At 65.0% G+C, this 27,433-nt stretch overlaps 3 protein-coding genes across 4 annotated transcripts; 1 reads left to right on the top strand and 2 right to left on the bottom strand.

Annotated features, from left to right (window-relative positions):
* Positions 1–8,244: 8,244 nt before the first annotated feature.
* IGF2 (insulin like growth factor 2) lies at positions 8,245–12,835 on the bottom strand. 2 transcript variants are annotated; one of them, XM_087822086.1, is made up of 4 exons: positions 12,753–12,835; positions 10,296–10,457; positions 9,152–9,309; positions 8,245–9,042 (listed from the first exon to the last, which is right to left on the bottom strand). In XM_087822086.1, exons 2-4 carry the CDS (start codon positions 10,450–10,452, stop codon positions 8,803–8,805), a joined length of 555 nt encoding a protein of 184 aa, XP_087678212.1. In that variant the 5' UTR covers positions 10,453–10,457; positions 12,753–12,835; the 3' UTR covers positions 8,245–8,802. The 2 variants fall into 2 exon arrangements, with proteins under 2 accessions (XP_087678212.1, XP_087678213.1); XM_087822087.1 differs by lacking the exon at positions 12,753–12,835 and adding an exon at positions 11,754–11,850.
* A 2,868-nt stretch (positions 12,836–15,703) lies between these two features.
* On the top strand, positions 15,704–22,825 carry LOC107539914 (uncharacterized). The gene is made up of 5 exons (XM_087822312.1): positions 15,704–15,755; positions 17,848–18,018; positions 19,793–19,849; positions 20,524–20,682; positions 21,447–22,825. Exons 1-5 carry the CDS (start codon positions 15,704–15,706, stop codon positions 21,539–21,541), a joined length of 534 nt encoding a protein of 177 aa, XP_087678438.1. The 3' UTR covers positions 21,542–22,825.
* Positions 21,707–23,158, bottom strand: LOC148092128 (insulin-like). The gene is made up of 2 exons (XM_087822311.1): positions 22,932–23,158; positions 21,707–21,929 (listed from the first exon to the last, which is right to left on the bottom strand). The coding sequence occupies exons 1-2, from the start codon at positions 23,156–23,158 to the stop codon at positions 21,707–21,709; spliced, it is 450 nt and encodes a 149-aa protein (XP_087678437.1).
* Positions 23,159–27,433: the final 4,275 nt, after the last annotated feature.

The following is a 27,433-nucleotide window of genomic DNA, read 5'->3' as shown; positions in this document are numbered from 1 at the left end:
TTGGCGCTCTGGTTGCCAGGCAGCTTTGGGTCCCTGTCGGCCCTCACCTGTGCTTTGCTCCTGAAGAATGGCAGGTTGATCCGAAACCGCCATGCTGTTCCCTCTCCCAGAACGCCCTTCCAGCCCTCGGGCCCTGCCAGCTCCAGGAGTTCCTTCTTCTTAGGCTCTGGCTCCCAGCACCCAGCACCCAGCACCCAGTGTGGGCATGGCCAGCAAGGTGTGCAGCAAGGAGCAGGGACAGGTGAGACAGAGGAAGGCGCAGACAGGGAGGCCGCACAAAGGATCCTGGATTACCGAATGGAATGGGTGCATGTGACATGGGGGCCAAGGCCTGGGGACCGTGTGGATAGAAAAGAGCCCTGTCATCCCTCCAGGCCAGGGCACCTGGCATCCCACCTGTCTGCCCACCTGTCCGCCCCACTGGACTCCAACAAGTGCCTGAGGAGCCCTGCTTTGCTCTTGCCCAATCTGGGTTGGCACCGCCAAGCTCCACACCTGACAGCCCATGTACCAGCCACTCTGGGCGCTGGCCCCCAGAGCAGACAGCGTGCCCCCCTCCGGTGGGCTCCTGGGCTGATCTGAGCCAGGAAACACGGGCTTCAGGTGTCAGGAGAGGCCGAGTCCTGTAACCGTGTGTCTGCAGGATGGGGTGAGGCTGTGGGACAGCAGCAGACTCAGGAGCTCCCTTGGGGGGGAGCATCTGGGGCACTGTCGCCCCTCCTCCCCACCCAGAGTGCTGTGGGGTACCCATTCCAGCAGATGGAGAGGCCCCAGGGCACTCCAGGTCACCAACAGCCTCCACCCCGGCCTGCGTCCCCTCCTGTCTCCCCCGGGCCAGGCCAGCACCCCTTCCTCGGAGGCCGCCCAGCGGGGAGGGCACAGCCATGGGTGGGGGGGAAGCCGGCCCAGGCGGGATGTTCTTTGCCAGTGTAAACAGATCATTGCTGTCTGCCTGGGGGGTGGGGGCCAGGGGAGGGAGTTGTCTTGAGCTTTGTTATGTTCTGAAAAAAAAAAAAGGCAAAAAATTTGGGTCACAAACCACAAACTGTTTTGCTTTCTGCACAACTGGCACGAACAGGCCTTTTCTCTGTGGTTTCTGGCAGCCGAGGCCGGGCTGGCTGGGCTGGGAGGGGACAGGCCTGAGGCTGCTGCCTGCCGGCCAGGGGAGGCTGGGCAGGTAGAGGCCCAGCCTCGCGGGGGGCCCTTGGTTGGTGCCCCCTTGGTTGGTGATCATACCTGTGGGGGATCGCCAGCTGGGTGCCAGGCCTGGGCAGCTGGGAGGAGCGGGGACCCCAGGGGCCAGGCCCAGCTGGGCGGGTGGACACAAGCTGTTAGGGATGGAGAGGAGAGCAGGGCCAGGTGAGTCACCAAGGTGGGGAGGCCTCTGGGCAGGTAACCCCCTGCCCCTGGGCCTTTTCCCCGCCAGCCCTGCCCTGGGGCTGCACAGAGCACCAGTGAGCGGGGGAAGACCTGGCCGTGCACCTGTGGTGACTGGCACGTGCGAGGGGCAGAGCGGGGATTGGTGCCAGAGCCCGTCCACACGGGAGCACAGACTCCTGAGACCAGGGCGCCGGGGTGGGGGGTCAGGACTGCAGATCCAGAGAGGTGTGCAGGGCCGCCAGGGTCAGCGCAGACCGGAGGGCCCAGGAGAGAGCAGCCAGCCCTGGAGTGAGGGGGGACTGTAGGGTGGGAGGGAGGGTTGCAGGTGCCACAGAGCCCAGGAAAGCCCAGGCTGGAGTTTGTGCTTTACCCAGAGGCCCACGGGAGCCACTGAGACTCCTGAGGGCAGGGTGGCAGAGCAAGCTCACCTGGCCCCACATGGAGAGTAGCCAGCAGGATGAGACTGGAGCCTGGACGGCCGCAGGTGGTGGGTGGAGCCTGTGCGCCTTGTGGGCCTACAGATTATGGGGAGGGGGGAGAGGGAGGGCCCTGGAGCAGTTGGGGAAGGCGGGCACCCAAGGAGGTGTCAGCAGCCCAGGGATTCAGTCCAGCGCCTCCTGCTTAGCGAGTGGCCGCTCTCCCTCCAGCCACACATGGCCAGAGCCTGTGTCACCCTCTGCCCTCCCCTCATCCCGATTATTTAGCCGGTAGCTGGGGACATGCCAACGTGGGCCGCCATTGTGGGAGGGTGCTCAGGGCAGGCTCTCCGAGCTGGTGCAATTCAGCAACAAGGTCAAGGTGGTGAGGAGCGACCCAGGCGGCCTGCAGGGCAAGCGGTCCAGGCAGGGCGGCCATGCAAAGGCTCTGAGGCAGGACCCTGTACATGGGCTCACCCAGACCCGGGGGCCGGGCAGGCCAGGGCGGCTGCCCCGTCACCGTGAGGACTTCACTTGTCTCCAGGAGCATGGGGAGCAGAGGCCGGGCCTGGCCTGGTGTCTCAAAGGCGACTGGCTCACTGTGGAGGCCAGTCGTGCAAAGAGACAAGAACCCTCTGGACAGAGGCGCTGGGACGGGACCCAGGGTGGCAGGATCCTGGGCACCCGCAATGGGGAGCGGGCTGAGAAGCCACGTCCTCACGTGGTTCACTCCCTACACGGGCACGAACCGGGCAGCTGAAAACAACAGAAACTCATTTTCTCCCAGTCCTGGAGGCCGGGAGTCTTGAGGGGCCAGAAGAGGCCCTGCCTGCCCCTCCCCAGCTGCTGGGGCTCCAGGCGCTCATTCCCAGGCTTGTGGCCACATCCGTCCAGTCCCTGCCTGTGTGACCTGCTCCTCTCTTATAGGGACACCCGTCGTCAGGCTGAGGCCCACCCCAGACCCAGGACGACATCTCGAGATCCTTCACCCGGTCACATCTACAAGGACCCTTTTCCCAAATAGTTGCATCCACAGGCTCTGGGGCTGAGGACGGGACACGTCTTTGTGGGGCCTGCATTCAGCCACCGCCAAGGCCCGCTCAGCCCCCATTACCGCTCGGACCTCACTCCCCCGCTGACCCCACCTCTTGGCAGCAGCCCCCCCAGGACCCCCAGGACCTGCTTCGTCTCCTTCCCAGGACACCCCACGCCCCGCACCTCCTCCCGGCCTGCACATCCACGCCACCCTCTCCCCGAAGCCCCTTCGGCTTAAAACAGCACCCCCTGCCCTGGCCAGGGTGGCTCAGTGGGCTGGGTGTCGTCCCATACACCAGAAGGTGGCAGGTTCGGTTCCTGGTCAGGGCGCATACCCAGGTTTCAGGTTCGATCCCCGGTTGGGGTGTGCCGGAGGCAACCGACCCATGTTTCTCTCCCTTTCCCTTCCTCTCTCTCTGAAATCAATGACCACATACCCTCGGGTGAGAATTTAAAGGAAGAGAGAGCACCCCACATTTCCCTCCAAGACACTGAGCCTGCAGCACCCTGCACATGGGGGTGCCCATCGCCTGTCTGGATGGGTGGCTGGGTGGCTGGGTGGCTGGGTGGATGGGTGGATGGGTGGCTGGGTGGCTGGGTGGATGGGTGGCTGGGTGGATGGGTGGCTAGGTGGCTGGGTGGCTGGGTGGCTGGGTGGCTGGGTGGCTGGGTGGATGGGTGGATGGAGCCCCAGGGGTGAGCTGAGAATTTTCGAAGGCGGGGGGGGAGGAAAGAAGGACCAGCAGTCCCAGAAGAACTGGGACACGGTGGCACCAAGCCCAGTGGGGTGGGGGCAGCAGCAGGCTGAGGAGGGTCCAGGCTCACCCAGGAGAGCGGGTGAGGGGACAGCTGTGCCCAGGGAGTCAGTGGAGGCCGTGGGGATCCTGGGGAAAGCAGGGTGCGGGTGGGGTGGGCTGCAGCAAGAGTGGGGGGATCCGAGGGGAGACCCTGGGTGGGGCGGGCCGGGTGCCGGAGAGGGCATGGTTTGCCCACAGCTGGGAGGAAGAAAGACCCTGAATCCAGCATCCAGAGAGTTCTGGGAGGGGGCACAGGGCAGGGCCTTTGAGGGCAGGTCCCACATGAGGCTCGCGGGAGAGGAGCTCTGATCTGCTCTAAAGGGTGGGCAGAGGGTCCCAGCCCCTGGAAGTGTCTCAGAGCATCTCACTGGGGGTGGGGGGCCAATCCTGCCAGGGCCCGGGCCCTCCGCCCACCCTGGCCCCCAGGCCTTGCCTGTCGGGCCCTTGCCTGCCCCAAGAGTTGCACGAGCCCCCTAACTCTCTTTTCCCCTTTCCAGTGCCCTCATGCTTTAAGGCTGACGTCACCTCCTCCAGGCAGCCCCCTGCCCTCCCCTTGGATTAATTCCCAGCGAGTTTGAGCTACATGGCTGCCCCTGTGAATGTGGCTCTAGACTCCAGAGGGCTGGCGTGAGAATGGTCACAGCCACTAAACGCGGCCTGGACCCCGGGCACAGACTCTGTTTCCTTGGTCCCCACCCCAGCCGCCCCTCTCCCCACAGTGGGCACCTGCTGAGGGCTCGGGGGTGGCGTGGATGAAGGGGCCCGGCCAGGCCTCAAGCACCTTGGAGGCCAGTCTCCCTGAGTCAGGAACCCAAAGGTCAGAGGTCTGAGCGGTCAGGGCTGGGGGCTGGGGGCTGAGCAGGGGAGGGGGTTTCCAGGGGCATCTGCTTCAGCTTCAGTCTTGGGGCAGGGGGAGCGTGTCTGCCTGCGCAGGTGACCTGAGTCCCAGGCGTGAGCAGCTCTGAGTCCCCATGTCCAGCAACAGCTCCAGTTTCTAGAATCTTCAGAACCTGCCCCCCGCCCCGTTGCCCACAGCTGGAAGGGTTCCCTGGAGCTGGGGCACCTCCTTTCCCCACAGGCCCCACCCCCTGCACCCTGTTTTTGAGGATTTGGTGCCTGAGATGGTCCCACCCAGAGCCCCCGGCCCCATCATCGGGGGGCTGTCATCGCACTGTGAGCGGCGAGGCGTAGATCCCGGGACTGTCATTTCACCGTGATGGGCAGAGTGGCGCCTGCATCTGAAGGCCCCCTCCCTCCCTCCCTCGGCCCCACACCCACGACCCCGCACCCACGGAAAGACCAGAGAACTCAGAACAAAATACATTTGAAAACTTTATTGGGATTGCGAGCATTGAAGGTTAAAGACAAAACCCAGGCCCTGGGCTTTGCCGGAGACAGCATGTTAAAGGGGTTGAGTTGGGGCGAACACGGCCGCGGTCGATGGCTGGAACAGCGGCAGGTGACACAGGGTGTTCCGCGCGTGGGGGGTCTTCAGGCGATGGCACAGGGAGGGACCCAAGAGGGGGTCCCGCTGAAGACTGTTGGGGGGGGGGACTCGGGGAAGAGACAAGATGGACAGCCACAGCTACGGGCGCGGGCGGTCAGTGGGGAGCCGGGTCTCGGTGGCGGGCGACCCGCGGAGAGCCGCTTACTGGGCGACACAGAGGGGCGTCGGCAGATGCCCCCGGAGCGCCCACCCCGGAGAGGCGAATGTAACACTGGGTGGGGTGGGCGTCCGGCAGAATGGGCAGCGATTTGGGGCGCCTCTAAGTCTTTTTGGATCTCTGGCCAATCTGGGTTTGCCAATTAGGACAATTTGGCTCTTTGTGCTTCTGCCCAATGTTCCGAATGGCCCATTCCCCGGGCACGTGCCGAGGGACCCTCTGTGCCGAGGGTGGGCTGGCGTGGACCGCCCCCGGGGTCACGCCAGCCCTGTTGCCAGGGCCCCGAAGCCTCGGGCCTCTAGACTGCTAGCCGGGTTGCCGGCAGGGGGACTGCGCTGGGGGCAGAAGTGGGGGGAGGTAAACCTCCCAGCCGCCCGGGTCCCTGCGGCAGCCCTGGGCACCGAGATAAACGGTGGCTGGGTCGGTACCAGACCCGTGGGCCTCGGGGCCCAGGCAACCCCGGTTGATGGCTCAACCTCACAGCTCTCCTGCTCTGCGGGGCTCCCTCCTGACCTCCCCTACTACCTGACCTCACCCCGCCTGGACCCCCAGGAGGCCCCGCGGAGCCTGAGCCTCCTGGGCGACCGGACGGGGTGCTGAGGAGGCGGGCAAGGTGTCACCGAGGGGTGAGGGGAGAGCTCCCCAAGTGTGCGGAAGGCGGCCACCTGCTCCAGCCCGATGGAGCCCTTCTTCTCACACAGCTAAAGCCCCTTCCCCCCCGGCGGCCACGGGCCAGCCGGGGGCCCCTTCCTGATGGCCTCCGAGCACCTTCCTGACGCCTGGGGAGACGCCGTCCCATCCCTCCTCCGCCCCTCAGGACCCCCAGGGACCAGCCACCGTCCCTGGGGGCCAGGCCAGGCAGTGGCCTTCTCCATTCCCCTTGGACTTCTCCGTGGGGCACCGTGGCCAGCACCCCACAGAGGCTCCACTCCCAACTCAACCCAAGCAAAAGAGACAGATAAAAAAAAAAAAAAAATTAAATGCAGGGCGATAAATGGCGGGGAGCAGGAGGTGGTGCTGGTGGTGACGCTGGCTTCGTGCACTGCTTTCGTCACTGCTCCCCTGTTTCAGGGTGGGGACGTTACATTGTGAGAGCGCGTGAAAAGCCAAGGGAGGGGTAAAAAAAAAAAACGGAAACAAGCCCCAGGAGCATCGAATTAAAGGGGGGAAATAGATCAATTGGCGTCAATTTGGGTCTCTAATTTGGGCGTGTAATTCTGCAGGTCTCCTCAAAACTTTCTCCCGACTTTGGGCCGAAACCTCGCTGGGCTACTTCCTACCCCAGGGCATCCCCCGCCCAGCCCCCACTGCCCCCCACCCACCCCTCCAACCGCCAAACTTCCCACTCTCCCCATCACCTTTGCCGGCCTCCCGGGGCCTCGCATTTCTGAGAGGCTGCCCGGGAGGCCGGCAAAGGTGATCCCAGGTGCGCGGGGAGCCCAGGTCTTTCGGGGGGCACACCCGGGGGTCAGGCTACGGGGCGGGCATGTCGTGCTCGGCTCAGCACCTCCAGTCTGGCCACATCCTGTCCTCGGGTCTGGGTGCGTGGGGCTCACCCTGCGGGGCCGGGCGGCGAGAAGGGGCACCTCCCTCATCTCACCCAGATGGCACCGCCAGCCCCGGCCTGGGACACACCCGCCCACCTCGGGCGCATCGCGGGGGCTGGAGGGGAGCTGGAGACATGAAAACCTCAGCAACGGAATTTGGGACGAAACGCGGTCTAATCGGCATAACACGGGGTGTTCAGTCTTTCTCATTTTTGCCATCCATCCTGGGTGTGTGTGAGTGTGCGTGCGTGAGTGTGTGTGGGTGGGTGTGAGTGTGGGTTAGGTGTGTGTGTGTATGTGGGTTAGGTGTGTGTGTGTGTTTGTGTATGTGGGTTAGGTGTGTGTGTGTGTGTGTATGTGGGTTAGGTGTGTGTGTGTGTTTGTGTATGTGGGTTAGGTGTGTGTGTGTGTATGTGGGTTAGGTGTGTGTGTGTGTGTATGTGGGTTAGGTGTGTGTGTGTGTTTGTGTGTGTATGTGGGTTAGGTGTGTGTGTGTGTTTGTGTGTGTATGTGGGTTAGGTGTGTGTATGTGTGTGTATGTGGGTTAGGTGTGTATGTGTGTATGTGTGTGTATGTGGGTTAGGTGTGTGTGTGTGTTTGTGTGTGTATGTGGGTTAGGTGTGTGTATGTGTGTGTATGTGGGTTAGGTGTGTATGTGTGTATGTGTGTGTATGTGGGTTAGGTGTGTGTGTGTGTTTGTGTGTGTATGTGGGTTAGGTGTGTGTATGTGTGTGTATGTGGGTTAGGTGTGTATGTGTGTGTATGTGGGTTAGGTGTGTATGTGTGTATGTGTGTGTATGTGGGTTAGGTGTGTGTGTGTGTTTGTGTGTGTATGTGGGTTAGGTGTGTATGTGTGTTTGTGTGTGTATGTGGGTTAGGTGTGTGTATGTGGGTTAGATGTGTGGGTGTGTGTGTGAGGTGTGTGTATGTGTGTATGTGTGTGGTGTGTATGTGTGTGTATGTGTGTGAGGTGTGTGTGTGTATGTGGGTTAGGTGTGTGTGTATGTGTGTATGTGTGTGTGTGTATGTGTGTGTGTGTGTGTGTGTGTTTTTAGGTGGGCATTGATGTATAAGATTTTGGGGTGTGTGGGGTTTTGTAGGATGGAATTTGGGGTTCGTGCCAATTAAGTTTCATTCGCGCCAATTTTGGTTTTCATGTTCCATTTCCTCCTTTGGTCTCATGGTGACAGGTGGTGGGACCCGAGCGAGGGCGAGGCTGGGTGGCCACAGTTGTTAGGGGCCGTTTAACACAGAAAGTGCCCAAGGGTCTTGCATGAGCAGGAGGTGGCTGGGAAGCAATGACATGCCCACCTGAAAATTTGGGGACCCCTCCTTTCTCCTGGATGGTGAGGAACTCGAGTCCATGGCCAATCTGACTCGGGGTCCAAAGGGGAGGAGAAGGAGGGGTGGGGGGGGCCGAATTCGTTTATTTTGCCAATTGTTTTTAAGCCAATTAGTGTTTTAGTATGTTTTAAGCCAATTGATTTTTTGGTTTTTTTTTTTTTTTTGGTTAGGCTTTTCAGGTGTTTTTAAAAAGCCAATTAGTTTTAAGGGGGCTGGTATGTGTGTGTGAGTGAGGGGCTATGTGTTTTAAATTTTGTTTTGTAATTTGGGGGGAATAATTTTGGTTGAATAATTTTGGGGGATAATTTGGGGAAATAATTTTGGATGAATAATTTGGGGCGATAATTTGGGGGAATAATTTTGGGGGAAAATTTGGGGGGATATTTAAAGCCAATTGGTTTTGTACATTTTTAAAGCTTGGGGATGACTCCCTCAGCCCGATGGAGGGGGCCGGGGGGAGTAGCCTGACATGGGGAGGTTGGGGCAGGGGGCGGGGGGGGGATGACTCTGAGGAGGGCGGCGCAGAGAGGCTTCAGAGGAGGACCTGATGGAAAGGTCTGTGGTCAAGAGGAGCGACGCAGGAGGAGGGTGGGGCCATTCCGCAGAATTACAATTTGGCTCACTTCCAATTGCTGGACACCTCTGGAGAGGCACCCCCGTGGGCAGCTGGGTCGTGCGTGGACAGGGCATTCAGGGGCCGCTGACGATTGGCCTCCCTGAAGGCTTCCAACTCCCTGGCCAGCATGTGACCCCGGCCAACCCGCAGGAGGGCAGGCAGGCCCCGGCGCAGGCGTTGGGCGGACTGCATCCAGGTGCCGTAGTGGAAAAACTTGCCCACGGGGTATCTGGGGAAGTTGTCCTGGGGGGGGAAGGGCCTGTCAAGGGGTGCCAGCACCCCCGCTCCAGCCCCCAGCCGGCCGGCGGCCCCCTGGAAGGGGCTCCAGAGGGGAGGGAGGTGGCCGTCTTACCGGAAGCACGGTCGGGAGAGTCGACACGTCCCTCTCGGACTTGGCGGGGGTGGCACAGTAAGTCTCCAGGAGGGCCAGGTCGCAGCTGCGGAAGCAGCACTCCTCCACGATGCCGCGGCTGCTGCTGCTGCGGCGGCTTGCTCGGCTGGCCGGTCTGCCTGCAACCGGGGGGCTGGTCAGCAGCGAGGCCCGAGCGGGCAGGGCGCCCCCAAGGAGAGGGGCAGTGGGGGGGCGCTGCGGGACGACGCCCTGGCCTCTGGGCGCCTCCCTCCTGGGACTGAAAGTGGGCACAGCCTCTGGGTCCCGGGACCCAGAGCGGCTTGGAAAATGGGCTCAGGGGGCTGCCCAGCGAGGGGTCCAGACCCCACGTTCGGGGACCAAGGGTCCCGTCCTGGAGGCCGGGCTGGGACACGGGTGCCGCCCTGAGCTAAGCGGGGCGGTGGTAGGAATGGGAGGAGAAAGAAGAAGACGGGAGGAGAGGAGTGAGGACCTGCAAGAAACCACGCCCTCCTCTCCTCCCGTCCTCCCCCTCGCAACCCCCGGGCTCCCGGGCTCCAGGTCTCGGGGGGAAGCTGCTGCTCGCCCAGCACCTCGCTGCGGCCCTTGGGGGGGCAGGGGGAGGAGCCCTGGTAAGGGGTTCCCTCACGGTCCCGTGGGGGGGGGGGGCTGGCCCAACGCTTTTCAAAGAAAAGCCTTGAAACGCCAAGACTGGCACTTGTGGGTCCATTCCGAAGGGTGGGTAAGTGGAGGCTGCAGAAGGGAGCGGCCCTGGCCACGTCCCCACCCTCCTCGGTCCCTGCCCCCTCTCTACAAGTAAGGAAACTGAGGCCCATGCCCGAGGGAAGTAGGGTCACCTCCAACTGGGGGTCCCAACCTGCTACACAGGGCACAGGGGCAGAAATCAAGTGCACCTCACCCCCCACCCCATGTAGCCCACCCACCCACTTGGAGCCAGGTTGCAGGAAAACCGGGGCGTTGAGTGCCACCCAGGCGCCCTGCACACGCCCAATAAATGCAGGCGGCAGGACCCACTGCACTGTCCAAAGCGGGCAGTCTTTCCCCCGCCCCCTCGGTGCCCAGGCACGGCCCGGGCCCCAGCATTTATTGAGCCCCTGCTGAGTTCGCCGCCCCCCGAGCCACTTACTGAAATAGAAGCCGCGGTCCCCACAGACAAACTGGAGGGTGTCCACCAGCTCCCCGCCGCACAGGGTCTCACTGGGGCGGTAAGCAGCGAAGCAGCACGAGGCGATGGCCAAGAAGGTAAACGACACCAGCACCGACTTCCCCACTGGAAGCGCCATGGGACCTGCGGGAGAGGGGGCTGAGTGCCACCTGCCCGCCGCGGGGACAGGGCCAGCTGCCCTCCCAAAGCACGGCTTCCTCCTTCACGCGACGCTTCTAATTAGGAAATAAAGTGTTTCAGCCGCTGTCGGGAATTTCGTGTGGGGCTCGGCCATTCGCAGAGCGGCGGGGACCGGCGCTGGACACTGGACCTGGCCCCCATCCTGTGATGTCACGAGGGCGGGGCCAGCACAGGGCAGCGGCCACTCCCGGGTCTCCCAGCCACAGCCAACATGGCAGACAGCCCCACCCCGCACACAGCCTGTGCATCCCAGAGGACCCAGCAGCAGGGGGGGTCCTGCCGGAGGGGGGGCGCCCCGCCCTCCGGGGCTGTGGCTGAGCAGAGCCCCGTCGAGGGTCCAGCGGTCAGCATGACAGGGCCCGCCTTGCGCTCCCGACACGCCCAGTCCCCCAACTCCAGGCTGCCCCGGGCACCCCGACGCAGGCAGAAAAGTCAAAACCTCAAAGCCCTCTCCCAATCTGGGGTACCAAACCCCACCCGGGGTTAGGCCACCTGGAGGCCAGACACCAAGTCCGCCTTGGAAGAAAGGGCAGGTCTGGGGACACACCCCCTCGCCCGGGCTGTGCGGCTGCAGGTCCCTTAAGGAGCGCGGGGCTCGGGAGGGGACCTCGGCACAGCCAGGAGGTGGGAGCCCCCCAGGCGGGCAGCCCCAGCCTGTCCTCTGCAGACCCAGGTAAAAGCCCTTTCTGGGGGCGCGGCGCCTCTGAGTCCACTGGCACCCTGGTGCTACCCGAAGGAGGCGGCTGATGTGCCCCTCCCAGGCTCCACACCCGGTGGGCACGAGGGGGCCCCCCAGCCTGGGTGGGGACCGCTGGGTGCTGGCCCAGGCGGGCTCCCTTCTCGATGCAATAAGTCGAGCAGGCGAGGGGAGGTGAAAAAGCAGCAGCTTTGCTTCATCAGCTCGCTAGAGAGCCGGGGCCAGCTCCGCGGAAGGGCGCAAGGTGCCACCTCGCCGGCCCCTCGCTGCCCTGGACTGGACCTCAGCTGGTCCCCCTGCGGCCCCCCTTCAGAATCAATGTGCCCAGCTAGTGCCTCGGCCCCGGCCACGCCGCTCCATCCCTCCGCGCGCCGGCCCCTCTCGCGTGGGGTGCAGCCCGGAGCCCCAGCGCGGGCGGCGCGGGGCAGGCGGGAGGCGCGTGGGGCGCCTCGCGGCGGCGGCGGCGGGCAGGCGCCGGGGCGCGCGGGCAGGCCGGCCGGAGCGGGAGGGCCGCGGGGCCCCCGCTCGACGGCGCCGGTTACCTGCAGCTGGACAGGAGGCTCCCGGGGCTAGGCGACGAGGAGGCTGGAAGGCCGCCTCGCAGGAGAAGCTAATGTCCAGTTCTCAGGCTGGTCAGTGCCGCAGCTTTTATGTGCGAGTCGACTCCTCCCAGCCCCGGCTCCACCCTCGCCCCCCCCACCCGCGCCCCGCTGACCACTCCCCCCGCCCCTTTGCTCCCGCCCCCTCCCTGCTTCCAGCCAGTCCCTTCTCTCCTCTGCGCCCCCCCCCGCCAGCCCGAGACCATCCCTTTGCAGAACCATGTGTGCGCGGGGGGGGGGGGGGGGGCGTCATCCTGAACCCCCAGCCCAAGTCCGCACAGGGCAATGGGGGCCAGGAGGGGGCCGCTTCCCGCCTCCTTGTATGGAAACTTCTCTGTGCCCACGGAGGGGGGGCGGTTCCTCCCTGCGGGCCGCGCGCTCCTGCCCCGCGAGCCCCACAGCAGCCCCGCTCCCCAGATTCCTGCTTGGAGATGCTGGGGACGGGGAGAGGGGGGCCGTGCGCGCGCGCCTGTGTGTGCGCGGGGGGGGGGGGGGTACTGCAAATGTGGCGTCTGGCAGGACTCTTGCCAACTCCGCCCCCCGCCCTCCATCCCGGCCCCGCCCCCCGAGTTTTCCTCGCTCCCTCCTGCTGGCGTGGAGTCAACATACCAGGGTGGGTTTCTGAGACTCGCCCCCCGCCCCCGCCCTCATCACCCACCACCCCGAGGGGACGGCCCGGCCCCCCGCCCCCCTCCCCCCCGCACGGCACAAATCACGAACTTTCAGCAACACACACCCCCCTCCCCCGCGCGCGCACACACTGCACCCCCAAACCGACCAGGAAGTCGCCCTTGCAGACCGCTCACACCTCTCTGGGCATTTTCCGACGCCCCCACCCCGCCCCCTCGGCCGCGCGACGGGCAGAGCGCTCGGGGTCCGCCGCGGGGAGCCCGCCCGCACCCCGCCCCGCCCCGCGCGCCCCGGGGCCCGCGCCCAGCTTACCTGAAGCCGGCACAGCTGCGCCCACCTCCCTGCTGCGTGATTGCAAACCGAGCAGCGGGAGAGCCCCTTCTGCCGGACACTCCTCTGCCAGCGCCGCTCTGGCCGAGTCGCGGGGGCCGAATGTGCGACGGGGCAGAACGGGGGGATGGCTTTTTTTTGGGGGGGGGAGAATCCTCTTGATTGTTTGGGGAGGACGGGCCGTCTGTGGGCTGGGGCGGGCCAGATGTTGTACTTTTAGGGGGGGAAAGGGTGTCGGGAAATGAGGTCAGCTGTTGTATCAAGGACAGAGGGGGGCAGAGATAGTGAGAGAGACAGAGTGAACGTGAACGGGGGGGGCCGAAGAGAGGGCGAGAGGGAGAGAGGACAGCGAGAGGCGGGAGGGCGCACAGCGGGGGAGCACAGCTAAGAGAGAAACAGAAAGCGCGTCGTTAATCAGAAGGGGGGGCGGGCTGCGAGGGGGGGCGGGCGTCGGAGGCCGGGGACCGGGGGGGACGGGAGGGAGCCGAGGGAAGGCTGCGGGAGAAGAGAGCGCGAGGGGCCGGGGCCAGATGCTGGAGAGGTGGAGAGGGGAGCACAGAGAAGCGAGGGAAGGGCGCCACTTCGGGGGCCGGGGGCGGTGTCGAGGGGGGGCGGAGCGGAGGCGTCACCCGAGGCCGTGGGCGCCCAGCTCGGTTTGGGCCGACGGAGCCCTCGGCCGTCGCGAGCCCGGGCCTCGGGGGGGCGGCGGCGGCAGCGCTGGGACCGCTCGGGACGCAGCGAGGAGTGGGAGCGGCCAGGCTGCGCGCCGGGGAGGGCTGGGGGGGGCGCGGGGGTGGTGACAACGCCGGCGGCCTGCGAGCCGGACTGCCTGCGGGGGGGACCGCCTCCCCGGGAGAAGCGGGGACGGGCGTTGAGGTAGATAGAAGAGGAGGCGGCGTGGGATCCGCAGGCCCGGCGGAGCGCGACCCCGCCGACGGCGCCCGTGATGGGGATCAGCAGCGGCGGACGACGTCGGCGCGGGGCCGCCAGCCCGGTGGAGGCGCTGGTGGGCCAAGTGCGGGCGGGCGTGGGCCAGGAGGCGGGGGCGGCCGGAAGGGGGGGGCCGGGGGCCGTCCTGGCCTCACGCAGCTCCGCCGGAGAGCAGGCGAACTGCGGGCGCCAACGCCCGGCTCTTATAGCCGCGCCACCCCGCGGCGCGGCGCCCGCTCGGGCCCCGCTGGCCTTGAGCCCGCGCCAATGGGCGCGCGCCGGGCCCTCGCCCCGCCCCCGGACCGCCTCCGCAACTCGAGCCAGGGGGAGGGGGGCGAGGGCCGCGGGGCCCCGGAGGCGCGCGGGTGGGGGAGGGGGACCCGGGGTGCGGGGGGAGGGGGGAGACGCGATCGGGTTGGGGGCAGGGAGCCGCGGAATGTGCAGGAAATCCCAACTCGCCCTTCTAAAGTGTTAAGGGGCCCCGTCTCGGGTTCTGGGGGTGCCAGGTTCCCTGCGCTTAGGCGCGGGGGGCGGGGGGGGCACGGGGCGAGCAGGGTGGGCGGTGTCCCAGGCCCTAGCGGCGGCGGGGGTCCCCAATTCCTTGGCAGGGGCTACGCGGCGGGGGCGCCCCGTCGGAGTGAGGGTGCAGGTGGCTCCGTGTGGCTCGGGGGGTCCCAGAGCCCCGCTGGGAACGGCGGAGGAGGGGGGGTAGACCCTGGGCGCGCGCAACGCGCGCAGCCGACACCTGCCCGTGCCGGCGAGGAGCCTGGAGCCGCGGCCGGAGCCCGAGCGCCCCCCGGTGCCGCGCGGGAGTCCGGCCATAGCCCCGGCGGCCGCCAGGTGCGGTCGGTGCGGAAAACCCGCCAGGCCAGGCCCGAGTCGGGGCCGGGCGCGGGGCTGGCGCGGCCGCGAGCGCCCCGGGGACGCGGAGCGCGGCGGGGAGCGCCGCTCAGACCCTACCTGCGCGGCCGGGCTCACCGCGGGGCGGCTCAGCGGCCGCCTTCAGGGCCCGCCCCAGATATCCGGAGAACGGTTTCCCGGTCCTCAGTTCGTTGCACTTGCGTAGACTCGGGTTCAGCCCCGGGGCCACCCCATAATTTGGGGGTCGGGGGGAGCCCAGCTCCTGGAGAGCTTGGACGGTGTGGAAACTCAGTTATGACTTTTCCCGAGTGAAAACCACGCACAGGCCCCGCGCGCAGCCTGCCCCCCGAAGCCCCGCCGCCCGCGCCTCTGCCCGGGCGAGGGGCTCGCCCCCCACTCCGCCATCAATCACCCCGCCCGCGCTCCGCGCGCGCCTCCCCGAGTCCCGGGCCCGCGGGCTGCAGGCGCCGCGCGGGCCGGGGGAGCCTCTGCTCGGCTTCCCTCCGACCCAGCGCCGCGTCCGCCCCACAAGCGCGATCTTTACAAAGAACAAACGAAAGCGGCGCGGGTTTCGGGGCGCCTGGCCCCGGCGGGTGCGGCCGCCCCGGGGCAAGCCCGCAGCGGTCCCCCCGCGCCCCGCGCAGGCTTCCCCGGCGGCCGCCCGAGGCGAGGGCCGGCCGGGCCGGGGGCAGGGGCCGCGGCGGGGCGGGCGGGGGCCGGGCGCGGCCCGAGGCGCCGGGAGCTCACCGCGGGTCCGGAGGCTGCGTCCTCGGGCGCTGGGAGCGAGGCAGGAGCGAGCGCTCGGCGGCGGGCGGCGGACGCTGCGGAAGGTGAGCGAGACCCCGGGGCCGGTCCCGGGTGTCTGGGGGCAACGCCCAGCCCGTTGGAAGACCCGGGGGCAATGCCCAAATTTGGGGGAAACTGGGGGCAATGCCCAGTCGTTTTCCTGGACGCGGGAGAAGTTCTGCCCACGTCCTGGCGGACACGCTGCCAGGCCAAGGGTGTTTGGGGAACACAGATATTTCCTAAACCCAGGAGCTCCTGGGACTTGGTAGGAAACGCGGAGACGCCCGAGACCCGGGCCCGGAGCGCTCGGGGCCGGGGGCTGCCCAGGCCGGCGTGTGGCCGGGAACAATGCCCAGATGTCGGGGGACACACGTCTGATTCGCGGGCTTAAAGAATCAGTGTCCCGAAGTAGGGGACCCAGGGGAGGCTCCCTGATGTGGGAACTGCGGTCGACGACTAAATCTGAAGCTCCAGAAAAATAGAGCCCGGGTGTGGGGATCAGGGGAAAATTGCTCCTTGCAGTTGGGGAAGGAGGGATCCGAATGTGGGGAACCCTAGAGCAATTTGTGGGGAGGTAGGTGTTTGGGAGACTCAAGAAAAATTCTCTCCGTGAAACTTGGGGGATACCCGAGAAGGCACATTGTCTAAAATTGAAGGGAGAAATCAATGGGCACATTTGGGGGGCCTGAGCAGAACCTCCACGTGGTGGAGGGAGGTAGAGACTAATTTCCACGATTTAGAAATGCCCGCTGTCGGCCTGGCCGCCCGCTCAGCTCAAGGAAAGGAAATCAGCTTCCACAATTGTAGCTTCGGGGGGAGTTCTCAATGTCCTTTAGAGACTCAAGAAACAGGATCTAAATTTGGGGGAACCCGGGGTGTGATCAGTACTTTTGGGGAGTGCAGAAAATTGGTGTCTTTTATGTTTTATTTTTTAAATCGATTCACTAGCGGTAGGTTTGTTTTTAGTGAACAGGAAAAAATATCCAATTTTCCTGAGCAGTGCCCGCATTTGGGGAACCCTAGTGAAACATGGCCCAAATTTGGGGGGGTCACTGGAAGAAACAGTCCAGTGGCGACTGACAGCTACAGGACAGGTTCTCGGGTTTGTGGCGAGGAAGCCTGCCGGACACAGTCCTGTGCTGCCTGCGATTTCTAGGGCCTGAGGATATTTTTCAGCCCCAGACGTTTTCATTTTAGGGGACCCATGGAAAAAAGTGCCTAAATTTAGGGGGTGCTCAGGGAAAGGGTCATAAAGTCAGAGGACCCATAAATCAATGTTCAGAAAAAGCTCAGTTGTTTTGTGGAGGGAAACTTCTCCATTTACTTTGGAGGGCTGGGGGCAGGGCCTTAGTTTGGGGGCCCCCAGGAAAGTAGTTTTTGAATCTGGGGATCCAGAGAAGCTGCTCCAGCCGTCAGGAAGATTGTGGGTCAAGGTCTAACTCTGGGGGGAAAGGATTGAGAGTTCCTAAGTCGTGGGGCTTGGAGAACCAGTGTCCAAAATTACTGGGAGTGAAGTGTGTGTGTGTGTGTGTGGGGGGGGGGGTGTCCAGGAAATGTTGCTTAAATTCAGGGTGCCTCGGCGGGGGGCCCGGGTGCTCTGGAGCCCAAGAAACCAGTGCCTTTCTGTGACCCCAGAGTAGCCCTGGATGTGTGTGTGTGTGTGTGTGGGGGGGGGGGGGCTGGAGGGAAATGCCTAATATTTGAGAGAACCCAGCAAATCCAAATATCGGTGGTCAGGTTCTGATCAGCGTCTGAATTTTAGAAAATCCGGGTTCTTGTCAGTAAGCTCGGGGGACCCAGGGAATTTTTAAATGCTCAAGACGTTACCATGCAGAGAACATGCCTATAATATTTGTCTCCTGAGGACACTCACGGGGACCCAGTGTAACAGGCATGGGTTTGTTTTGTGCGGGGCATGGCCCAGGGGGACCTGGGGGGCCCCATGAGATTCCGGGGAACCTGCCTAACTCAGGGTCACAGGCGAGCGCCTCAAACCTCGGGTGACCGCTCGATGTGCTTTTGGGGTGACAGGGTCTAAATTTGAAGGAACCTGAGAAGTGAGTGACCAGGGAGCTTGGAGAACCCCAGAAATGAGTGCCCCCAAATCTTCATGGCCCACAGGAAAAAAAAAAGTGCTCAGTGAGTCTGGGGGATCAGAAATCCCCCTCCGGGCTGGGTGGAACTCTGCGGACCAGGGCGCGGGCTGTTTGGGACTCAGAGAAGGGAATTCCTGGACCCCGTGGGGGCTGCCCCGCAACTTTGGGGGTCCGAGGTAACTTGCTTAGTGTGTCGGGGGACCTGGGGCTCTTCGTGGAGAATTTAGGGAGCCCAGGTTGGGGCCAGTAATTTAGTGGAACCGGGCAGATAAGAGCGGAGACTGTGGGGAAGCAGTGTGGGGGTGTCAGAGCGGGGGCGGGGGCTGGGGAGACCTTGGCGTTAACCTCCAACCTTGTGGGGACTCAAGAAAAAAGTGCCACTTGTTTTGGGGCACACACCTAAGTGCCACAAGAGCCCTGTGCGCCCTCGGGGGCGCCGGGCCAGTTGGCCAGCGCGGCCGCGGGACGGTTACTGTTGAAACTGGAGGGGGCCCGGGTTAGTGGCCCAGGGATCTCTCTGCAGGACCCCGAGGGGACGCGTGGAACTGTTGGGAGCCCGGGAGAAAATTCCCCGAGTGAGTGGGTGGAGAGACTCAAGAGCACGCGCGTAAATTTGGGGGAGCGAGCGAGGGCTTGCTCTGTTTTGAGGTCCCCGGAAACGAATGGCTAAGAAAATTCTTACTCCCGGGGAAAGTGTTGCGCGTCTTTGGGGGACTTGGGGGCCAGGCTGTGGCTCGAAGGACCCCAGGAAAAAAGTCCTGTGGGCCTTCGGGGCCGAGCGGGGTGGGTCCCCGGACACGGGACGCGCGGGTCTGCGCTCGAGAGGCCGAGGGCCGGGGCCGGGGAGCCGCGCGCGGGGCGCCCGCCGGGCCCGGGGACGCGCGGAGCAGGGGCGCCCTCCGGGGACGCGGCGCGGGCGGGGGGCGCGGGGCCGGGGTGCGCCCCGCCGGCCTCGCCGCTTTGTCTGTCGCCTAATTGCCGCCGCGAGGCCTGCGCGGCGGAGGCCGGGCCGGCGCCGGGCGCGGGGAGAAACCCGACGGCCCCGGGGCGGCGGCCGCGCCGCCGTCGGGCGCCCGGGGCCGCAGCTCCTCGCGCCGCCGCCTCCGAGCGCCCGCGGGCTCCCCGCCGCCGCGCCCCACGCGCTCCCTCGCCGCGAGCCTAGGCGAAGCCGCGGCCCGGACGCCGCCGCGGGCAGGCTCGTCCCCGGCTCGACTTGGGGGCCCGGGAGCACCCCCGGCGGCCGCCCCCGCCGCCCCCGCGCGCCTCCAGCGCCGCCCGGGCCTTGCTCGGTCCCCGCGCGGCGGTGAAACCGGTTTTGTTTGGGTAACGCGAGAAAGGAGAGGAAACGGGGAAGAAGGGGAGGAAGGGGGGGCCGGGGGGCAGCACCGCGCGGAAGCGGGGCGCCGGGGGTCTCCTTTCGTTTTCTGCTGAGACGGTTCACCGAAGGCCGCCCTCCCCGGGCTGGGATCGAGGGGCCCCGGGAGGCAAATGCTGACCCTCACTAGGTCCCAGCAGCTGCTGGCCGGAGCGGGGTCACCCCCTCAGACCTGGGCAGTGTTGGGGTGCGGGACAGTGACCCCCGGGGACCGGTGCCCGAGGGGCTGCGGGAGAGGAGAGCGGCTGGGCAGGGTGGCAGAGTGGTTAGGGACCTGGGGCCGGGACAGAGGCACTGCTTGTCCCCAGGGTCACCCACAGAGGGACCCCAGCTGGAGGGGCAGCTGGGAAGGCAGGGGTTAATGCCACCGGACAGGTGTGGGCTGAGGGGCCTTTCTCACCAGCCTGCCAGGCTGGACGGCCACCCCACCCCCATGAGAAGCAGCCCATTTTCCACCCAGAGCCCAAGGCACGTGGGGAATGTTCCCCCTTCGAATTCCAGTCCCCATCAATCACCCCCTGTCCCATTCCGAGAACATCTGGCCTGTCTCCCCCCACCCAGGACGGCCCCCTCCTCTGCACCAGGCCCCCACTCCGGCCTGTGCCTTGTGCCTACAGCAGGGAGCGGGGAGGGAGCCCCAGCAGAGCCGCCTCGCCTCCAGGCTTGAAGTTGCTCCCCACGCCAGGGCCACTTGTGGATTTTGGGGTGGGGAGAGCATGAAGGCAATGCCGGCCTGTGGGCCAGGGTCCCTGAGAGCCCAGAGCAGATTTCAGACCCTGGACCAGGGCGTCTGCTCAGGACAGAGGCTCCCCTGGCCCTGCTCTGGGTCCTCCGCCTTCTTTCTCCAAGCCGGCTTCCCAGGCCAGGGGTGGAAGCCCCGTGAGACCGAGGACTTTCCCCCTCGTGGGGTGCCTGGGGAGCACCCACACCAGTGGCCCATTTGGGGATCCCTCCCTGCCTTCTGCCCCTCACAGGCACTCGCCCTGGAGAAGCCGCAGCCCGGTGCTTGGAGACACGCCTGGACCTTTCAGGTAGGAAGGCTGAGGCCACCTTGGGTGCCAGGCCGAGCTGTCAGGGTGGGGGCGGGGGGCACACATGCTTCCCCCCACCCCCACCCCCACCCCCGCAGTGCTGCCCCAGAGCCCTGGCCTTATTTAGTCAAAAGTGTGGCTGAGGGGGCAGGCGTGTGGAGCAGATCCAGGTCACCCTCCAGCTCAAAAAGGGCACTGGCCACCCCCAGCCAGGACCAGCAGCCCCGGACTTCCCCAGTTCCTTCCGGCCCCCCACAGCAGGGAAGGACCTGCCAGCGACCCGAGCTCCTGTGGGGCTGGGGTCTCCTGCACAGGGCTTGGCTGGCAGGAACTGCACCCCCCCCCCTCCCTGCGCCCTGCCCGCCCGGGCACCAGCAGCCCTGGCCTCCCCTCTGGATCCACAGACCCAGATTCGGAAGAAAATAGTCGGCCCTAGGGGATCGGACTCACCCCGGCGAGACTGGCCCTGCGCCCCCCACCAGCTCCGCTCACACCGGCCTTCCCGCGCCCTCCAGTCTCTGGCCCTGCAGTCTGCCTCTCACTCCCAGGCTTCCTCCCCCGGCTCTGGCTCCGACCTGGCTGCTCCCCCCCTCCCTGGGCCCAGGCCCAGCGTTTGCAAACCCGGCTCCATCTCTGAGGGTCCCTGAGCGCCCCTCCCTCACCCCCCTCTGCAGGGCTCGGACTGTGCACTTGGCTCTGGGAGGAACGTGCCCGCTCGGGGTCAGCCTCCCTGAGGCTGGAAGCAAGGGACAGATGCCCAGGCCGGAACCGGAACCGCTGGGTCCAGCAGCCCAGCCGCCCGAGGCACAGGCGCCACCCGCCAATAGCCACAAGTAAGTCAGGATGGGGCGGGCGGGGGAGGGGGCTGAGCCCCGGCTCCGGAAGGACCCAGGTGTGGTCCATGGTACCAGCGGACAGGGGTGCGAGGACTTAGGACACCAGTAACGGAAGAATGCTCTGGGCTTCTCTGGGAGGGGCGGGCGGCCTGGCGGGAGGTCACCTGCTGGGCGAATGGGCCCCTGCAGGCTCTGAAGGTGGCCCCTGTTGCTTTGGGGTCAGGCACAAAGACCCAGACCCACCAGCCCCCCACAGCCACCCCGACCCTGGAGCTGAGCTGTCCTCCAGGGCAGCCCAGCTGGTGACCCCGGCACCCGGTCAGCAGACGTGGCCGTCGGCACCCAGCTTGCTCTGGCCGCGGCCTTTCTGATTGCCCCGCTCCACCCGCTCACACGGGAAGCCCCTTCCAACCTGACACAGTGGGCTCCCAACACCCCAGCTCCCCCAGGGGCTCAGGATGCCTGTCCCTTCGGTCAGTTCCCCACATGCCCTGCACAGTTCGGAGCAGCCGGGAGGGCTGCACTGTCTCCCGCTTTGACAAGAGGGAGCACAGAGAGGTCAAGCCGCTGGTGCGAGGCCCCACAGCCAGCAGCCTGGGCCAGCTCGGTGCCCTGGCTGAGGCCACGTCCCTGGGCTCTCCTGCCTCGTCCGTCGCTAACTTAGCGTTTCCCTCTCTCCTGTTTCTGCCTCCTTTCTGTGCTCACTGACCCCTGCCTTCTGCCCTGGGCTGCTCCCTGTCTCCCCTCTGACCTTCTACCAGGAGCGCCCTGCGGAGACCTCGATGCTGCTCACGCCGAGCCCCCCACCGAGAGAAGCCTGGAACGGCCCCCTGAACCCTGGGCACCAGGTCCGTGACTGAACGCCCCCCAGCCTCGCGGAGCCTCGGCTCCTTGGAAAAGGGGGGCCGGACTAGAACTGCCTGGGGGGCTCCCAGCACGGAAGGACGCGTGGAGAGGACACCTCGATCCTGCCTGGGGCTCCAGAGACACTCACCTCCGTGGGGCCGGGGCTGGCCGCCGCCTAATTCCGAGCGCGTGGGGACCGCCCGGGACACAGGCTGCAGCAGCTGGCCTGGGGGCTGTGCTCGCGGGCGGCTCTGGCCGGCTTCTGCCTGGGCCTCCGCTTGGGCCGGCGCTCAGGCTGGGCCGGGGGCTGAGCCGGCAGAGAGGCAACGATGGGGGGCTGGGGGTCTGAATCTGCCTCCGCCGCCTCCTCCAGGGGCTCCGCGGTGACCCTTCGGCCCCTGGGGAAACATCAAGGTGGTCTTCTTTAAAACAAATGCCCCTGAGCCAGAGCCCTGGGCCCCTCTACTGCCCTGGCTGTTTGGGGGGGGGGGCTTCAGGTCACCCCATCAGGGTTTCGGGGGGCGGCTCCCCTGCCTGTCACTCTGGCTGCTGAGCTCTCCCTTTGCCAAGTACAAGGGCAGGGACCTGGCCCACAGCTCACCCGGGGTGGGAGACCTCCTGTCGGACAGGAGACCCTGCCTGGGCGTGGGGTGGGGGCTGGACACACAGGGCCCATCTCGGGGAATCACAGCACATAACGTGAGACCCCCCCTTCCACTCCCAGCAACCCCACCATGGGTGGAAGCACAGAGGGGCTAGGCACAAAGCAGAGGGCAGGCTCCCACTGGGAAGGCTGCCAGGGCAGGGCAGTGGGCTCCTGGGGGGAAGGACCCTCCTGCCCACAACCCGCGCCCTGGGTGGACAGGGCAGCACTGAACGCAGTGTGCAGACGGCACACTGGGGGGCAGGGAGAAGCTGGACACTGCCTTGGGTGTCAGGGACACTGCTCCTCCGTCATGAGGGTCTATAGCATGGGGCGCTCTCCGGTATGCCTGGGAGGTGCAGGGGATGGAAGAGGGGAATTTGACTTTTTAAATGGTATAAAAAACAAAAAATGCTTCAAAACCTCGGGCCCCGGCCCTCCGAACTGTCTCATTTGTTTTCGGCTGGGATTGGGGAGGGGGTGCAGCAGAAGTAAACTCACACAGAGAACCCCTGCCCTTTGCATTTGCCAGCGCAGCTGTGCACTCCCGCCCGGAAAGCAGCCCCACCCTGTGCCCCAAGTTGCCAGCCAAAACCCAATTTTCCCTCGCTCTGGGCAGCCCCACAGAAAAGGCCCCTGGCCACCTGCCTTTCCTGTCCCCTCCTGAGAAACTGAGATCCCTGTTAGCTGCCCCGAGCCCCCGGCCCCCACATGTGGACACCCGGAGGAGCTGCGTGAGGGAGGGAAGCCCAGTTACCTGTACTCCAGTCGCTGGGTGGTCCCCGAGGTTCCGGGGCGGTGGAGAAAGAGGACGGGGGTGTCACCGGTGCCCCAGGCCCTCTGCCCGAGCTGCCCAGCCGCCGATGAGCCGCTGGCCGGGCCAATATTAGCAGCAGCTGCCAAAGCAAGGGGTGCTCCGGCCACGGAGGAGGGGGCCGAGATAGAGGCTGGAGAGATGGTGAAGGGCAGCTTTAGCTTGTGCATGATAGCAGGCCCTTGGGAGCGGGAAGGCTGCTTCGCCACTGAGCAGGCACCTGCCACATGCCAGCTGAGTTTATAGTTGGGCCCCCCTCGCCGCCTCAACCCCTGACGCCTTCCACGCCTTCCCTCAAGCCCCTCCAAATTTGGGTAGCTTCGCACCAAGTTGGTGGTGCAGGGGCCTCCAGGGCAGCTGGCCGTGGTGGCACTGACCCAGGCCTGGGCACATGCATGCCTGGGGGGGGTAGAGACTGGGCCCACCCCTGACCCTGCAGAAGGGGGTTTGTGGGCCTGGGCACAAGACAGACCCACTCTTGCTCATTAGCGGGGGAGGGGGGGTTGGGGGGGTTGGAAGTCACTAGATTGACACTTGGCAGTCACTTGACACCCTGGAATGTGGGGGGGGGCTTGGCACGGGTAAAATGGGGGCGGGGCCTAAGGGGGAGGCGGGAGATTTAAAAAGATGTCATAACAGTCGCCCTCCAGGTGGTCCTGACACAGCTGCAACACAGTATGGTCACGTCCTTCCTCCTGCCAGAGGCAGGGGATGTATCTGGGAGCTCTCTCCCTTCCCTAGTCACACCTGACATGGCCCCTACACTACAGGTGTGGTGCTGGGTACCCAAGGTGCTGCAGCAAGTGGCAGCAGCTGTGGGGAGCAGTGGCGTCCCACTCCCAGGCCCTCCCAGGAGGGATGGTGGGTTCACAGCCTTTGGAGCCTGGGTGGGACCCCAGGGAAGGCACAGGACTCAGAGGTCTCGCCAGCTGGGGGAGGGCAAGGTAGATAAAGGTGCTACCTGCTTGCACTAAATCCCACTGGGAATTTAAACTTCTCCTCCAAGCCTGCAGGGAAAGCAGGAGGCGGGACAGAGGTGCACCAAGAGGCAGAAGCACCAGCCCTCACCCACCTGCGCTCTTGCACCCAGGGTGTCCACCTGACCTGGTCACCAGCCTCTGTCGGGGTTTAATTCTCCCCTTTCCCTTTGCATTTCAAGCCCTCACCTGAACTTCCTCCCTTACCTGGAGAGATAGGGCATTCAGTGGGGAGGGCGGGCTCTCGGGGGGGACAACAGTCAGCCTTGAGGGAGACTTGAATTGGTTGGGGTGTACCCAACAGGAGGGAGGTGCCCCAGAGCCACACCACTCTTGGGAGGTGGGCAGGTGGGGCCCTGGGGTGAGGTGGGATGAGGGATGCTAAAGGCCTCAAGTCAGGTCCAGGACGTGTAGAGGGGAGCCAGGGTGAAGCAGCTTGCTCCTGCTGGCTGTGGCTCTGCTTTGGGTTCTGTGACTTGCAGGCTTCCTAGCCTTTGTCCCCCAGTGTCTGCTGCAAGATGCCCAGGTGTGGCAAGGAGCTGGGGCCAGGTCCCTATTGGGAGATGTTTCTGGGACTCCCAGCTGCAGGTGGGGCTGGGGAGGGTGACAGGCTGACCCCAGGCCACACAAGAGAGTTGAAGGAGAGGCCCACCGAGGAGGGTGTCCCCGCGGGAGAGGGTGGGCAGCTAAGGGACAGAAAGGAGGCAGTTGTTCAAATCCACAGATCAGCCCCCTGGACTTGGGGGCCTCCCCACTCCCCAGAGGGCATCTGGAACCTGAGCTCTGTCCTGGTCTGGATCCCCATCTCCACCCCCAAAAGGGCTCCCTCCAGCCCAGGGCTGTTTTATTACATCAGGATCTTGCAACCCAGAGTTTTTAAGCAAAGAAAGGGAAGGAGCAGGGCTGGGAGGGCCCATGGGAGACTAAACCATGGTGCCACTGAGGCAGGACTAGAGGCCTTGGGTGGGGAGGGCTGTGGCTCTCTGCAATGCCCTTGGGGACGCATGGCTTCCAGGGGACACAGAGTAGTGAAGGGAACACAGAAAGGGGCCTCGCTTGCAGGAGAGAGTGGGAGAGCCCCAGCCATCCCGGTCACCAGTTTCTTCCACTTGGCTGCTTTAGTGGCCGCATGCTGACACCTGGTGGTCACCTCTAGATTTACAGTGGCACCGCCCAAAGGTCTTAGGCACTGACATTCGGGGCACCCTAGGGAGAGGACTTGGGGCGGTGGGGACAAAGCAACCACATTTCTCCCTACCACGGGAGGTGCCCCCTGCAGCGTCGGGGTAAAGGGAGGGAGCTCTGCGCCTTTGCACGGGGACCTGAGGCTCTTGTCTGCCTCCATCCTGGCGTTACAGAGGGGTTAGTGGAGGCCCGAGGGAGCTTCTCCCACTGGGGGCTCCCTCCCCAGGGGATGTGGTAGGGTCGATGCCCAAAGCCAGAAGTTACACCTGGGACTCTTTCCTGAAGTTTCCGTTGCACTCTGAGATGTAGAGGAAACTATTACGTTCGTATTAAAATAGAATCAGATGTGTTACCCTGGCCAGTGTGGCTCAGTGGTTAGAGCGTCGGCCTTCTGGACTGAAGGGTCCCGGGTTCGACTCCTGCCAAGGGCATGTACCTCTGTTGCAGGTTCAACCCTGGACCCCGGTCTGGGGGAGGCAACCCATCGATGTTTCTCTCTCTTTCTCTCTCTTTTCCTCTCCCCCTTCCACTCTCTCTGAAAAGCAATGGAAAAAAATATCCTCAGGTGAGGATTTTTAAAAAATCAGACATGTTACTGAGAGGCAGAATGTTGGGGACCCCCCCCCAGGCAGGCAGAGACCCCAAGGCTGTGAGGGTGCAAGGGCCTAGCCCAGGATGCAGTTTCCCCACGAGGCTTTCAAATCTGGCCTGAGCCTGACACCTTGTGGCCATTTCGGGAATTGCAGCCCCATCCTCAGCACCTGGGTTTCCTGTAAATCAGTGTCCCCCTCAGGACAGGTCACCAAACCCGGGGACCCAGGAGCCACACAGGGACCCGGGTCCTGAGAACCCCACACCATCAGGTAACGCAGGGCTCAGCCGCCTTCGTGTGGGCAACCAACAGGCCAGGTGAGGCCGCCCCGGGCTGAGCTTGGCCTCAAAAGTGACAAGGCCACCCTGGGGACCCTGGAGGCCCTGGGGACCCTGGGGGCCAGCGCTGCAGAGATGACATAGCTGTGCTCAGATGGGGGGTGGGATGGGTCAGAAGAGGCCGAGAGGGTGACCCTGGCTGCGCTGTGGGCCCGGCCCAGCCAGTGCACCCCTGGTTCCGTGTCCTGTGGCCTCACCGGCCCCACGTGCTGGTGCACAGGGGCCTGCAGACCAACACTCGCTGTTCACAGCTCCCGGTACGAAGGTGCATGTGCCCCTAACCGGCTCTCCTGGGCCCTGTGGAGATGCAGCCCCAAGAGTTGGTCACTCAGCCTCAGGCCCTGCTGTCCAGGACAGCGGGGACACCTGCCTGCGGAGGCCCTTCCGTCTCCTGCATCTCCCGCAGGCAAGTTGCCATCAGGAGGCCGGCCAAGGGGGGATCTCTCAACGCCCGGCTCCCTTGGCTGGTGGGATGGGGTTCACTGAGCTGCTCAGCCCCTCCCGGGAGGGTGGCTGGCACAGGAGGAGGCCCTCCTGCCCTGAGCTGGCTCCAGGGGCCTTATCCCCCTTTCCTTCCCACGTCCTGAGCCCCCCGTAACCCAGCCCTGGGCCTCCTCCCCTGGGGAGCTGGTCACTCACCCACGGGCCACACCTGCTCACCCCAGGGGCTGTCACTTTACTGTGGAGTAACCCTCAGCTGCCTCCTGCCCACGTTGCCTGGAGGAAAACTAGGCCCAAGGTGGTGGGCCTGGCAGTCCAGGGCAGACCTCCTGGCCCTGCCCCGTGTCATTCGGGCCCAGGGAGGGGAGTGACCGGCCAGAGATATAGAGCAAGAAGCAGCGGAGCCCGGCCAGGTCTCCTGAGGCTGTAGCCCATCCTCTGCCCTCCCCAGCCTCTCCTACACGCCCGGCCCAGGGACAGTGAGCTCTGCGCAGTGACAGGCCCGGGCAGGAAGCTAGAGACTGCCCGCTTGTCCTGCTGAGGAAGGAGTTAGGTGTGGGGTGCGGGGAACCTGCTAGAACCACAGCCCAGGCCCTGGGAGAGACACCCCCTCCCACGTCCAGCTCGGGACCCTCGCAGCAGCTCTACAGGAGGGTGTCCTTTGATTCCCCTTTGAAGGATTGGGAACCTGAGCGGCAGGGCCAGGAGGTCCGCCCTGGACTGCCAGGCCCACCAGCACCCCCTTAGGCCCTGTGCCAGCGTGGGGTGGGCACCACAGTGGCCTTTTGTGCTGAGCACCTACTGGGAGATGAGGAACCCAAGGACTCGGCCCCTTGCGTCCAGACCTGTCCCTTAGCCGCCTCTTCTGTGTTGGCCGGGCTGACCCAGGCCCAGGCACGGGGAAAGGCCTGG

The sequence above is a fragment of the Miniopterus natalensis genome, chromosome 11 (genome assembly GCF_054644295.1).
Source record: "Miniopterus natalensis isolate mMinNat1 chromosome 11, mMinNat1.hap1, whole genome shotgun sequence".
Classification (NCBI taxonomy): domain Eukaryota; kingdom Metazoa; phylum Chordata; class Mammalia; order Chiroptera; family Miniopteridae; genus Miniopterus; species Miniopterus natalensis.
The sequence above is the reverse complement of the archived record's forward strand: the minus strand, read 5'-3'. Positions and strand labels throughout refer to the sequence as shown.

Bases quoted from the DNA above. Each gene is read 5' to 3' on its own strand.
- LOC148092128 (XM_087822311.1), bottom strand. From the start codon at position 23,158: ATGCACAAGCTAAAGCTGCCCTTCACCATCTCTCCAGCCTCTATCTCG. The intron at 21,930-22,931 runs GTAACTGGGCTT...ATGTTTCCCCAG, and splicing joins ACCCAGCGACTGGAGTACAG to GGGCCGAAGGGTCACCGCGG.
- IGF2 (XM_087822086.1), bottom strand. From the start codon at position 10,452: ATGGCGCTTCCAGTGGGGAAGTCGGTGCTGGTGTCGTTTACCTTCTTG. The intron at 9,310-10,295 runs GTAAGTGGCTCG...CCCCGGTTGCAG, and splicing joins GGACCGCGGCTTCTATTTCA to GCAGACCGGCCAGCCGAGCA. The intron at 9,043-9,151 runs GTAAGACGGCCA...TTCCCCCCCCAG, and splicing joins CTCTCCCGACCGTGCTTCCG to GACAACTTCCCCAGATACCC.
- LOC107539914 (XM_087822312.1), top strand. From the start codon at position 15,704: ATGTCGGGGGACACACGTCTGATTCGCGGGCTTAAAGAATCAGTGTCC. The intron at 19,850-20,523 runs GTAGGAAGGCTG...CCCCCTCTGCAG, and splicing joins GACACGCCTGGACCTTTCAG to GGCTCGGACTGTGCACTTGG. The intron at 20,683-21,446 runs GTAAGTCAGGAT...ACCTTCTACCAG, and splicing joins CCACCCGCCAATAGCCACAA to GAGCGCCCTGCGGAGACCTC.